The sequence below is a fragment of the Phoxinus phoxinus genome (assembly GCF_949152265.1).
Source record: "Phoxinus phoxinus genome assembly, chromosome: 21".
Lineage (NCBI taxonomy): Eukaryota > Metazoa > Chordata > Actinopteri > Cypriniformes > Leuciscidae > Phoxinus > Phoxinus phoxinus.
In genome coordinates this window covers 27,169,744-27,184,496 of record NC_136896.1, presented here as the reverse complement: position 1 = coordinate 27,184,496, position 14,753 = coordinate 27,169,744, and the positions used below count along the sequence as shown (strand labels likewise).

Genomic DNA, 14,753 nt, shown 5'->3' with positions numbered 1-14,753 from the left:
ATTTCCAATTTTGACTCAATGTCATCACATAGTTAGTGCTACAATTAGTACTTGCAGTACTTGTAATTCCAGGACAATAATAATGATAACAATAATTTTGTAAATGTGAAAAGTATTAGAATGGTTCAAGTCGTCCTGACAAGTTTGTATTTACGAGTTGGGAAGTGTTTACGACGTCTGGTGCGTTCAAGATACTTTCGTCAGAGTAAGGTGGCGGTTTACCTTCTCTTAATTAACTACACAGAAATACAGCAAGGTTTTTACCCTTTACTTCTAGAAAATTTAAAACAAAGAATCTGCATCCGATGTGCTTTACTTTTTAGCATTTTTTATTAATTTATAAAGCCACTGTAAACTTGATTGGTACATATTATATTATTATAAAGTGCCTGGCCAAAAAAAAGTCGCTGTTTGGATTTAAATAGGCAAATGCTTAAGAGTCAAATGCTCAAATGCTTAAGAGCTTCCCACTCGTATTTACGACTTCGTGGTGTTCATGTGCATTCAACTCGGAAATACGATCTTTTCGACATGACTTGAACGTACCATTTGTCTACTACAAAATTGGTATACTTTGTTATACTTTACAGAAAACCAATACTTTCTGGAAGAAAGTTCAGATGCTTTAATATGTGGTAACAGCTCTGATGCTGGGTAAGTTTGCTTTCATTCCTATTTAGCGTTAATTAAAAATGCTTGTAATTTAATATAGGCTGTCTATAATATCAAGTGCTTTCATTCATTTCTGATAGCAAATTGTAATGCCACATAAAGGCAATACAGATGTATGTATGAAAAGATAAAGATGTGTCTGGTGTTTTTATAGGAGGTGCCCAGAAGGATACACTTGTATGAAGGCTGGGCGAAACCCAAATTATGGCTACACCAGCTATGACAACTTTGGCTGGGCCTTTCTCTCCCTCTTCAGAGTCATGACTCAGGACTATTGGGAGAATCTCTTCCAGTTGGTCTGTTAACTACAGTAGTTGTTTTTATGTGTTCATCTGTTGGAATAGCGTAAGCGAATTCAATTCCATCTTTTCCATCCTTGTTTAGACCCTTCGTGCTGCTGGGAAGACCTACATGATCTTCTTTGTGGTGGTTATCTTCCTGGGCTCTTTCTACCTCATCAATCTGATCTTGGCTGTGGTTGCGATGGCATATGACGAGCAGAATGCGGCCACCTTGGCTGAGGCCATTGAGAAAGAAGAGAAGTTTCAAAGATTGCTCTTGCAGCTCAAGAACCAAGAGGTCAGGTGACTACCATATGATTTCACATTAAAATATGGTTGCATTATTTAAAATGAACAGTTGATCATGTGTAATGCATATCAAAACTCCAAAACTCTCATTATTTATTGATTTATATTGATACATGTCACACTGATATGTTGTTATATAGTGGTTTATTTATATCACAAATTACAGGTAGGCAGTAAAGCATCTCTGGCCAGCCAGACAACTCAAAGTCGAGGGTCCAGCAGGACAGGTTCCCTGCACAGTCTTGACGGCGATGATGACATAAAGGACTGTAATGGCCGGGTTGTGCCTCGCCTCATCATCAACAGAGTCTCCTCTGAAAGAGAGGTGATGTAAAACTTTCAGATTAGGAGTATTTTAATATGTTTAGTATTATTATTTTGGGGAATCTGTAATACTTGAGTTCTGTTGAGTTAATTGTAAAAATAATGCTTTTTACTCTATTAAAATTTCAAGTAGAAAGATTAATCGATGACAGATCGCAATCTCACCCATGCCATCTCATTCCTAAATGATAATGATTCACCTGTGTCTATCAAACCTTTGGAAAAATCACACCAGAACTTTCAAACTTTTCAACCACACAGTATTGTTATTTCTTTGTTACCAATATTCTTATCATCACAGAAGTCCTGAGATAAAAGTTTATAGTTTGGATAAAAACACTGATGTCTACAGAAGTGATCAAAATAGTGCAAATTACCTTTTGAAAGTAACTTGGCACTTCAAAGAACAATTATACCAGGTGGCAACAATTGACTGTTAAAAAGTCACTGAATCATTTGTTCAAAAACGCTGATTTATGCAGTAACGAAACAACTGAAGTATTTCTGAGTCATTGAATCATTCGTTTAAACCGAGTATTTTAAATAATTAAGATTAATTAAACATTTTAAAAAGACTGCCGCAATTAACATTTTGTCAGAACCTCTAGTAAATTAATGTTATTTTGTTTAGTTGTTTGTTCCGAATAATGGGAAAATCGTGGGAGAATCGTGGTCTCTGTATGACATGGTTGAAAAAACATGGAAAAAACATGGTTCTCAATTTATCCAGAATCGTGCAGCTTTACAAAGTACATGTGTCATATGACTTCAATTGTTTCTCAATTATCTAAAAATAAATATTGTATTCTGTGACTGAAAAATGAGGGTGATTAAATGACGGAACGTCAATTTTTGGGTGTATAGTAATGTGTTTTTGTAATAGCCATCGCTGTAGAAGGATGAACTTGAGTCATGAACATGAAAGTGTGAACACGGTTCATGATTAGTCTTGATTATTAGTCTAAAAATCACTATATTCAAATGTCAAACCACTGTATAATCATCTGCTGAAAATATTTGATCAAAATATTCAGCTAATAGGTTACAGGATATTGGTTTACTTTAACATCTGCTGTGTTGTAGAGATTTACGTAGTCAGAACACTGAGAAAATAGTGATTTAATTAAATAGTAAAATAGTAATTTTTGCATAAAAAAGTACTAGTAAAAATCTCTTACGCCTCTTGTTTTCCAAAGTTAAATTTTTCAGCTATACTTAGATACTACTTTACCATTACTCAATAATTTTTTTGCTAGATACATAGACTTTTAATTTAACAAAAAAATTTGACAGTATACTGTATGTACTTTAACGTAAGTACAATTACTTTTTACACCCCTGATTACTTTACTATTTATACACAACCAGTCAAAAGTTTCAACACACTGTTTCATTTGATCTTAATGACGTTATGATGCATTGTACAGCAATAACTGAATGGTAAATAGAAGTCTGTTTTTCAGTCATTTAGAAATTGTAAATTAGAAAATGTGCATCTCTTCACCCTAGATTGTTGAAAAAGCTTTTATTTGACATCCGTTTTGACATGCGTACTGTTTAATTTATCCTCCAGTTATCACAAGAGAAATTCACAGGAGATCCTCTTGAAGAGGATGACAAGTCCATGAGCTCCAAACACAGCATGCAGTACCTGGACCAGCCTCAACTCTCCAAGAGAACAGCTAGTGCCATCAGTGTGCTCACTGCCACGATGGAGGGTACTAGCTTGAAGAGACTCCTTGAGAGTTTATTAACTGCAAATTAAAAGGATGTTCCTTCGGATACCTCATAAAGTAGCTAAGGAGCATGTCTAGAAGCCTTTAGAGTTTGTCCATTTATTCTGCTTCTCCAGATGTCCCAGAATGTCAAGGCTTTATGTTGAACATCAAGTGGTGTCCCAACACTGTACCAAAATGGTTTGTTATACAAAAGTAAACAACATTGTGTTTATATTACCATCACTGCACAGGCTCAACAACTTAATACAATTATAATCATCAATTTTTTTTTTTTTTTGGGAAGATATGGTTTGCAAGACATTCTGTAATGATCTGGTTAAATCATCAAAGACATGATAAATACCCACAGGCATTTTCTATGGGCTTCATTTATAAAATGATGCGTATAAACTGTCTTACTTTTAATCTTACGATTATTTTATCCAATGTGCGTACGTGTGATTCTGGGAACTAACGTACTCACAAAAACATGTGTACGCCTCTCTTTAAAAATTACATTGAAATTGTGCGCAGCCGAATGGTTTCAGATCTCCGGCTTGTAAACGGCGCCTAATTAATGTCATTAACATATAAGATCACCAATCAACGTCCAAATCCTTCACTTGAGAACGACGAGCGACAAGAATTGCTTAGAGCTCCAGAGACCGGCAGTACTCCGACTCTCTGCCTCAAGGAAAAGTGCTTTGTGTCTGCTTAGACACAGACGGGACATTGGTGCGGATTTTAGCGTATGCTCAGATTTGAATTTAGAGAGTGTGTACGCTAAAATCCATACACTTTTATATAAATGAGGCCCAATGTTCTTGAATTTTTAATATAAAGTGAATTTTTTTAGATTAGTGTGCCATGGTGTGACAGAACTGTTTTAGTGTGTCTATTGTCTGGAGCTAGACATTTATTCCAAGCAAAGGTCACATTATGTGTAGAGAAAAACCCTGTTAACTTAATCAGAGTGGTGCTAATCTTTGGGCTATTTCAGAGCCACGAACTGACTTTAGACTGCCAGAGCTTGTTGCTGTCACTCTTCTGGTGTCCATTCATTGCTCTTAATGCTATTATAAACGAAGAAAACGTTTTCAATATCTCTTTCTCTATTTCTTTGTCTCACCAGATATTGAAGATGCTCAGAGGCCTTGTCCCCCAGGCTGGTATAAATTCGCTGATATTTTCCTTAAATGGGACTGCTGGGCTCCCTGGGTCATCTTTAAGAACTGGGTTCATTTTGTAGTGATGGACCCATTTGTCGATCTAGGTATCACCATCTGCATTGTGCTCAACACGCTTTTCATGGCCATGGAGCACTACCCCATGAGTCCGGATTTCGAACATGTTCTCTCAGTGGGCAACTTGGTTAGTGTTACATCAATACTTCTGGATTACTGTCAAAACTCTGTAGAAATATTAATCTTGAGGATTTACCTGGTTGAAAATCTATGCATACTGTATGTCAGAGCATATATCATAATGCATAGCTGTGTTTTGGATGCTGGTCCGTATGCTGATGTCCCTATCAGTCATCTTAAAGCTCCAGTCCATGACTTTTTTCGGTTAAAAATGATCCAAAATCAATTTTTGAGCAAGTACATAACCAGCCAGGGTTCAAAACTATCTGCTTGCCTTAGCTCGATTCTTCACAAAAGCTTTCCTATTTTAGTAAAGTAATTTAAGTGTAGGCATTGGCATCAGGACAAAGCAAATGTTAATAACAGCAAAGCATGATTATCAGGTCATTCATTTTGGTCATTAATAGTATTAAAGTGATACTCTGCCCCAAAATTAAAATTCTCTCATCATTTACTCACCCTCATGTCATCCCATTGTTGACAGTTTGTCTGAAGTGATTGTTTATTGTTTAAAAAGTTTAAAATAGTACTGTTTACTCCTATCATTTCTTGGCATGAGGTTGAAATTATTTAAATTATTAGAGAACTTTACATTTTTGGGTGGAGTATCCCTTTAAAGGTACACTATGTAACTTTTTTGATCAAAATGTGTATGTATAATGAGCGAGTCCATCATGAATCCATCTTCCAAACCGTGTTTTTGTCTTATCCTGTATGCCTATAATAAGTGTTTGTATTCAGACTATTTTAGACCGAGTGGGACAACAAACGCAGTACCTGCGTGACTCGTCATAAACATGTAACCGCTAGAGCTACATAGTGTACCTTGAAATTGACCGTTTATGTTTCCATTCTTATCTCACAGAGGATTAAACCTTATTCTTCAAGGTATTTACAGGAATCTTCACAGCTGAAATGGTGTTCAAGCTTATTGCTTTGGACCCCTACTACTACTTCCAGGTGGGCTGGAACATTTTTGACAGCATCATTGTCACACTCAGTCTGGTAGAGTTGGGACTGGCCAATGTTCAGGGATTGTCCGTTCTCAGGTCCTTCCGTTTGGTAAGTCTGAATCTCAACCCCTCGATCTGTTTAATTATTTTATGGTTTGTGTGATTAATATCCTCTTTAACCTGTTAAAATTCACGAAATACTCCAACCCCACATAAAAATGGTGTGTGGTTTAACTTTGTATGTAATTGTGTCTCTATGTGTATGTTTGTGCCCATCTCTGACGGATGTGCTGGAAGTAGCTACGTGTCTTCAAACTCGCTAAATCTTGGCCCACCCTTAGCATGCTGATCAAGATCATCGGCAACTCAGTAGGTGCCCTGGGGAACCTAACGCTTGTCCTGGCCATCATCGTCTTCATCTTCGCCGTGGTGGGCATGCAACTCTTTGGCAAGAGCTACAAGGACTGTGTTTGTAAGATCTCTCAGGACTGCGAGCTTCCCCGCTGGCACATGAACGACTTCTTCCACTCGTTTCTCATCGTCTTCCGGATCTTGTGTGGAGAGTGGATCGAGACCATGTGGGACTGCATGGAGGTGGCGGGAGCAAACATGTGTTTGATAGTCTTCATGATGGTCATGGTCATTGGAAACCTTGTGGTAAGTGAAGCGGAGATTGTACAAACACGATGAGAATCAATTCTGGCAGAAAAGCCCTGAACTTTGCTGATTTGGCGAATCATCATTTAGAAGTGTACTGTAAAAAGACAGCAGCGTATCTCTGGCATTGCATGTGCAAGAAAGCTTTCAGTGCAGCACTGCTCTGATATGCTACTATTTTCCTTTGCACTGAGAGGGAACATCATTATTATTATTATTATTATTATTATTACATCTGCTGCCACTGCTAAGCTGTTAATCTGTATAACTGGTAGCCTGAAGCTGTCCTGATCTGAAGCTTTAGCATAGCAACCAAGCCAAACCCAAAGGATTTTCAGCACAGCTGATGGCAGGCCGGCTGTTGTTGACATTCAGGTGGCACAGCAGTTAGCATCTGATTCCTCTGTGTAGCCAGGTGTTAATAAGTCATAACATTTCAACTTTCATTTGTAGGGCAGCCTATAGTGTACAACCATTTGCGGAATTTCAATGGGAAAAATTCTTTAAATGTCTCTTAAATGAGAAATAAATGCTGAAATCGGATAATGTTTAATCAAGGTTATTATAAAGATTTTCTTACCTAGCAAAAAAGGATTTTCTTACCTAGTATTTTTATCTTGTTTTCCAGTACAAATACCTAAATATTTCCAGATAATAAATCCAAATACATTTACTTGAGAAGGAATATGCCATAAGATATTAAGTCTTGTTTTCTGACAAATGTATCAAAATGAAGTGAGTTTATGCTTAAAACAAGAAAAAAAATGTCTGTCAATGGAAAAGGAAACAAAATCTTGTTTTCCCATCGAATTAAGTGTATTTTCTTACCCTACGGACAGATCTTTTTTTCTTGTTTTAAGCATAAACTTTATTTTGATACATTTTGCATCTTACGGAAAATGTATCTTGATTTTAGAATGTTTAGATATTGTACCGGTAAACCAGACAAAAATACTGAGTAAGAAACCACTAAGGCTGTGTCCCCTATACCCTTAAACAGGACACTATTTGAGGGGTCTCCGAAACTATAGTGTACGTTATCGAGTGCACTCACTAAATCCCATAATGCACCACAGCTGCATCATCCATCCATTTTCCAAACGGCAATGTGGGTACAACGATATATATTACAGGTATAAATTCCTTTTTAATTGATTAATAAAGTGTTTAATTAAGGTTTATACATGCTATTTTCCATGACTGCATTTAAGTCCAATTTTATATGCCCTTCCCTTGCTAACGTTGCATGAGTGCACACTACTGGCGGAACCCTTGCAATGTGTTTAAAGGGAATGCCCTAAGAGCCCTTGATCACTTGGAATCCGCAATGGAGCTGATTTGTATTTATTTTTCCTTTTACGCACCATTCTATAGGCCTGTGTGTATGCTTGGGCTGTTGGAAACAATATAAAAAATTACACAAATGAAAATGATAACAATACAATAAACTAAAACTGTGTAAAGCTTAAGGTAGATAGTATTACGCGGTTATTAAAATAACTCCAATATCATACACTAGAGTTGTGTGGGGTGGAGAAAATTAAGCGCGATCTGCTGTGACGTCAAAATCGTGTTGCGTTGTTGTCTATGAATCTGCCTGACCTGTATATAGTGTACATATTGAGTTGACTCGCTCCTTTTGTCAAAATCGAGGGGTCGAGGGGATGTCCAAAATAAACTTCGAAATGTTGGCAGGGATTCCCCCAAGAGGAAGTGCTTAGAGAATTTTGCAAGTGTATGTTTAAAAGAGGAGTTAAATGCAGCCCTAAACAGAGTTCAAGATACATCTTCTCATTATACTGGAGCTGCCAGTTTGCTAAGTTTCAAATGATTATTAAACAGAATTACAGCAAGCACAAACTATGCAAAAGCGGCAGCCCTTCCAGCATTATGTGTAGAGTGTCTGAATCCGCTCGCTCATTTTCATTCACTCCTTCAAAAAGAATATATTAAGTAATTTAGAAAATAATGATGTTTATTTCATAGGGGATGTTTTTGAACACAGATCAAGACTGTGAGCATGAATTACAAAATTAAAGACATGAACACATGAACAAAACCCAACATTACACATACATGCTGAAGTCACAGTATGGTATATTTTAAACTATATACATACAGTACATTCTCATAAAGCGATACATACTATATAGCTAATTTGCTTGATTGCTTGCATCGTCGCAAAATGTAAACTATATTATCGCCCAGCTCTACATTTACATCATTTAACATTCATTTAACAGACGCTTTTGTCCACAAAAGAGGAAAAACAATCAGAGCAATTTATCCAACAAAAGGGCAACAATATAATAAGTGCTAAGATAATTCTCACTCAGTTTAGCACAGTGCATGCAAGGTGAAGGTACAGTAGTGTGTTCGTTTTAATGGGTCCAGTGTTCACAAAAGAGAAGTCTTTAGCGGTTTCTTGAAAATGGCTAAAGACTCTGCTCTGGTGGAAGTATAGGCAGGTCATTATAAAGCGGCTTCAAATCAAATACATTTGACTTGACTTGGCTTTTTAAGTGAAAACTAGCCTGCTAACTTCATGTGTTGCAGAACAAGGAGATGCAGATGAGCTGCTAGCAGCTGTGCACATAATTACCATATTGGAGCTGCTGACTGAATACACTTCCTCTCAGGTTCACACTCTCTTCTCGTATTTACCCTCTACTGCACTTGTCTTCTGGACAAACAGGCATTGCAAGCCACAGCTACATGTTTAGTGCTGTCCTCTATTTACATAGTATGACTGGAGCCAGCAAACAACGGTTTTGATCTTGGCTGTGTGCTGAGACCCAGCTCAAGTGAATGTCTGGGCACACACGAAACAAACATGGACAGGACAGCTAAGAAACACAGCGATAGAAGCTGCTGTGTTCTCCCCTGTTCTGATAAGGTCATTGAAAGGAGAGAGAAACAATGCTGAATGCAAATAATAAAAAGCAGCTGACAAAAACCGTTCAAAAGTTTGGGGTTGGTGAGATTTAAAAACTTTTTTTTTTTTTTTTAAGTCTCATGCTCACCAAGATTGCATTTACTTGATCAAAAAATACAGTGAAAACAGTAATATTGTGAAATATTATTACCAATTAAATGAACTGTTGTGCAAGGCTGAATTATCTCAAGAAACATTTCTTAACTGTCTAAACTGTTTTAATTATTATTCTTATTTCTTTTTTTGATTATTTCCATTTCTTCTATGTGAAGCACTTTGAATTACCTTGTGTATGAAGAGTGCTATATAAATAAACTTGCCTTGCCTTATTATTATGATCAAAGTTTAAAACAGCTGAGCTGCCTAAATATTTTTTTTTTTTCAGAATTATTTGATGAAAAGAAAGTTCAAAAGCATTTATTTGAAACAGTAATCTTTTGCAACATTAGAAATATCTTTACTGTCACTTTTGATCAATTTAATGAATTCTTGCTGAATAAAATGACTACTTCATTTAAAAAAATCTTAATGACCCATAACTTTTAAATGGCAGTATGAAGTTGCAAATTTAGGGTGTGTTCACACTTGGCATGTTTGGTTCGATTAAAACGAACCCTGGTGCGATTGCTCTGTTAGTGCAGTTTATTTGAATAAGTGTGAACGCTGCCTGGTGCGCACCAGCCATGTTGACCGAGTCCGCTGAAAAGACGGGTCTCGTTCCGCTTCCAAACAAACTCTGGTGCGGTTCGAATGAAATATGAATGTAACACGGACCAAAGACATGCAAACAGACCAAAAACGGGACATGATGTCACAAGATACAAGCCTAGAAAGGACAGAATTATGCTCAAGCATAACAATTTTTTCTTATCATAGTCATGATGTTGCCCGTCACAGTTCGGTTAACCAAACACAGCATTGTTTTGGATGTTTGGTAGTGTCTAAGGATGTACTTCAAACTTTACCGTATTTTGGCAAAAATATTGTTAGATGCCAATGGGAACGGACAGAGGGACATACCCTACTCCTAAATGTAAATTCCAATGTTAAATTTTAATAACTTTTTTTTATTATTTTTTACATTTGTATGTTAAAAGGGTTTAGTGAGAAAAACCAGAGGGTCCTGATTCTGAAGCAAAATTGGCAGAATAATCCACATGATGGGCAAACAAATCATAGAGCATTGAGAACTGGCATGAGTTGCATCTGCACTCTAAGTTTAGTCGGCTGGATGAAAAAAGTTTGCTAGAGAAGAGTAACACGGGAAACCAAATATCGGTGGCCTCATTTGGCATGTAACTGATGTGCAATGTGAAAATCACAGCACCTGCTTCTACTGGTGTGTTTCTCAGGAAGCTTGATGTATTTCATACATTAGGCTGATATGTTGTCAAATGGTCTGGGCATTTTGCACTAGGATGTGACTGAGTGCCAAATAATGTGTGCTCGGTATTAATATAGTATCATGACACTATTATGATTAATATAGTATTAAGTGACTTGACTAAGCAAAATAAATGGGTAAGGATGTATTCTTGTTTCAGAGCTTTAAATACACCCACATATCCTGACAAATTAAGAGTCCAAAATATTTGAAGTACTGCATCAGTGGAATAGGTAATATTACAAAATAAACCATACTGTGACATCAGAAAAAACTGATGTGGTTAAAATTATGACTCAATTCTCATAAAATAACCCTGACAACTTTTTTTCTTGGAATGATATAATTTTATCTTCATAAAAATATGCCTGGTTTTGATGCTTTTCTTATGTTCATATGTGGACCAACAACATTCTGCCTTTATACACGTCTGATCTCTCTTATTTTATATTTCTCAGCCTGTGTAAATGAGAACAGCCATGGCTGCTGTAATTATGTGCTATATCTAGTGTGCTAAGATCCTAAAGATAGCATCCCTGCCTCAGGCTTCCAGACAAGATAGTACTTAATGAAACTATATTACAACAGAGCCTACCTTTGCTCATATAAGTGACTCTGAGCTGTTTCTGTCATGACAGTATGAACAGCACAAACCACATGCAATCTGATCTTTTCTATTCTGATTTGGGCCACTTCCATATGTGGTACTAAATCCAAGACAGTTGCAAAATATAAATATTTATTTAAATATAAAGTTGATCACTTTTTAGCTTAACTGTTAAATTACAATTAACGTGTAACATGGCAGGCATTCGGATGTACAGTTGTAATCAAAATTATTCAACCCCCATTCCAAATCAGGTTTATTACACCGTGTCCTAACTACATGTTGCGCGACACGTGATAAAAGGTATATTTTAAGGTAGAGTTTTTGTCCTAACCAGCCGCGACAATTCTATTTTAGAAACTGTTTCTATTTTTCTGCGACGTCGCGCTGGAACAACAAACACAAAGTGTGGCAATGATAATTCTCAGGTACTGTTTATGTGCTTTATTTAATGTTAAAAGTGTGTCATGTGACTTTAAATATAATGTAGTGCGCCAGCTTTGTAGCTGTAAAAGCAACAATGGATAATTCACCTCAAATCTTGAAATTAAACAAATGGAAACAAGAAATTCAAACCGTGAAGAAACTACTTGACAAAGATTGTTTTAGTAACTCAGCAGCCTATGTATTTGAATAATGTTTAAATGGTGTAATATTTGTGAATTTGATTATGTAGCCTACTTATCCATTTTCTTGCGATTGCCGTGAAGATTACTCTCTGGTGCTGTGTACTTGACGCGAGAGCCCGTCCACACGCTGTTCTGATTGGCTGTGGGTTTTGATTGATTTTTAAGCATCTTGCAGTCGCGTCTAGCGTGGACAGACACATGATTTGTCGCTGGAATTTATCGCATCGCGTCTGGTTAGGACACGGTGTTAGCTAAGCTTACAGACTTCCAGCTGTTTGCAATGATGAAATCAAACAGAAGTAATTGAAATAGCTCAACACACAACAAGTGGTTTCTGCAAAATCAACTTCTGCAGTCTCAAAATTAGTCAACCCCTCATGGCAAGCATCTTTAGTACTTAGTAGAACACCTTTTATCCAAAGTGACTTGCTTCGTATAGGTATTTTATCATATGTGTGTGACTGTGAACCCCTTGATCTTGGCATTGTTAGCACCACGCTATACTACTAGCCACAGGAACATCTTCTATATCCTGCCAAGCTCATTCTTACCTGTATTTCTCAGGTGCTGAATCTGTTCCTGGCCCTGCTGCTCAGCTCCTTCAGTGGGGATAACCTGTCTGGAGGTGATGACGATGGTGAGATGAACAACCTTCAGATCGCCATTGGTCGCATCACCAGGGGTATGGATTGGCTCAAAGCCTTCGTCGCCAGTGTGGTGGGACAGATTCTAGGAAAGAAACCTCCTGGTAATAATGAGGGAGAAGTGGAAGGAGACATAGAACTATATGCTTTTAACCACATGGATGAGGGGAAAATGGCAGATGGCTTGACCAACTCTTTGTCTCCAACACTGACTGTGCCCATTGCTCGTTTTGAGTCCGATGTTGAAGAGGACTCCTATGAATCTTCTGATGAGGAGGACAGAAAGGTAAGGGGTCAGAACTTAGCAATCAACTCTACCTCACTCTCCTTCCATTAAAATATAGAATAGTGTACACTCTGGTGTGCCATTACTTGTGTGGCACAAATCAGATGCTAGATAAGCCTTTACAAATTATCGTGAAGAAATTATTACAAATTTACTTGCCATGAGAAGTATTGAGTTTTAAAGACATCAAATTTCTGTATTGTCTACTTAAAGTGGTCATTTTGGCCTGTTGTTGGCCTGACAGGTTTCCCACCCCAGTTGTAAATAAAAAGGTTCTGTTTAGTGTTCATTGTCTTATTCTGTTTAGTTTTGAGTCATGGTTTGGTTTTCCTTGTTATTGTTTTGCCTGTGTTCTAGTTCGTTGATTTGTCTTCATGGTTTTTAATTAGTTCTTGACCGTTTCCTGTTCCGTTAATTATCTTCCTCTGTGTATTTAAGGGGCCGTTTACACAACACCGTTTTAACAACAAAAAAACGCGTTTTGGCCTTGAATTTACACAACGGCGTTTTGGAGGTCTGAAAATGCTAACTTTTGAAACCGAGTTACAAAGTGCAAGTTTTTGAAAACGATACCGTCATACCGTCAAAACGGTGACGTCATGCGTATTATGGAAACATCAAGGTTTTTTTATGTTTCTTAATCTCACCAAGGCTGCATTTATTTGATCAAAAATACAGTAAAAACAGTAATACTGTCAAATAGTATTACTATTTAAATTAACTGGTTTCTGTTGTAATATATTTTTAAATTTAACTTACAGTATTTCTTTGATGGCAAAGCTGAATTTTCAGCCGTCTTCAGTGTCACATGATCTTTCAGAAATCATTCTAATAAGCTGATTTGGTGCTAAAGAAACATTTGTTCTTATTATTAATGTTAAACAGTTGTTCTGCTTAACATTTTTGTGGAAACTGTGATGTTTTTTTCAGGATTCTTTGATTTAAAAGAAAGAACAGCAATAATTATAAATAGACATTTTTTGTAATATTTAATAATTTCATACTGTCTTTTTTTATCAATTTAATGCGCCTTTGCTAAATAAAAGTATTTATTTTCTCTTTTAAAAAATAATCTTACTTACCCCAAACTTTTGAATGGCTGTGTATCATGATTTTCAAAAAAGCTGTTCAACATTGACAATAATAAGAAATGATCTTAAAATGATTTCTGAAAGATCATGTGACATTGAAGACTGAAGTAATGACTGCAGACATTTTTACATTTAATTACAACAGAAACCTGTTATACATTTTTTAAAGAGAATTTATTAAACAATTTTTATTATTATTCATTAATTAAACACGTAAAGTTTAATATAAGTAATTAAGGCTAAATCTGCAACCCTTTTATCCAGTGTTTATGTTTTTTTAAATTGTATCATATAAAATGTATTCAACAAATATATTTATTTAATTTAATTTCATTATGTTTTTATTTTATTTGTATTGCTAGAAATAAAGCACATCTCACACTGTTCCCTTTCATTTTGTTGTTCGCTCTCTCTCATTTCTTTGTGTCTTTTGCTGCACAGGCCACTCTTAATGATGACGACTCTTCGGTTTGTAGCACAGTGGACTACCGACCTCCAGAACCTGAGCCTGAGCCCGAAGAGGAAGAAGAACCTGAGCCTGAAGAGCCAGAGTCCTGTTTCACAGAGGGTGAGCATGCATGCTTCACTTTTGTCACTTTTACTTACCAGTACTCGTAACGAATATTAGTGTTCTGGGCACCACTTCAAGACTGCAGGTTCTTCAAGATCATAATGTTTTTCTCTTTTTACCTAGGTTGTGTTAAGCGATGTAAATGTTTGACTGTAGACATCACTGAAGGATGGGGGAAAAAGTGGTGGAACCTGCGAAAAACATGCTTCACCATCGTTGAGCATGACTACTTTGAGACCTTCGTCATCTTTATGATCCTCCTTAGCAGTGGAGCACTGGTATGTCTGTCGATGTTTACTGTATCTCTGCACTATAGTTATGTTATTAA

At 36.6% G+C, this 14,753-nt stretch overlaps 1 protein-coding gene across 1 annotated transcript in view; it reads left to right on the top strand.

The window, feature by feature from the left end:
- The window catches only part of scn4aa (sodium channel, voltage-gated, type IV, alpha, a), a 40,979-nt gene that overhangs the window by 16,780 nt on the left and 9,446 nt on the right, over positions 1 to 14,753 (top strand). The window contains exons 8-18 of the mRNA XM_079594611.1: positions 591 to 654; positions 827 to 968; positions 1,057 to 1,251; positions 1,429 to 1,587; positions 3,160 to 3,304; positions 4,437 to 4,675; positions 5,557 to 5,730; positions 5,922 to 6,278; positions 12,398 to 12,763; positions 14,296 to 14,422; positions 14,549 to 14,703. Of these exons, the coding sequence (XP_079450737.1) occupies positions 591 to 654; positions 827 to 968; positions 1,057 to 1,251; positions 1,429 to 1,587; positions 3,160 to 3,304; positions 4,437 to 4,675; positions 5,557 to 5,730; positions 5,922 to 6,278; positions 12,398 to 12,763; positions 14,296 to 14,422; positions 14,549 to 14,703 (2,123 nt within the window). The remainder of the gene's footprint in view (positions 1 to 590; positions 655 to 826; positions 969 to 1,056; positions 1,252 to 1,428; positions 1,588 to 3,159; positions 3,305 to 4,436; positions 4,676 to 5,556; positions 5,731 to 5,921; positions 6,279 to 12,397; positions 12,764 to 14,295; positions 14,423 to 14,548; positions 14,704 to 14,753) is intronic.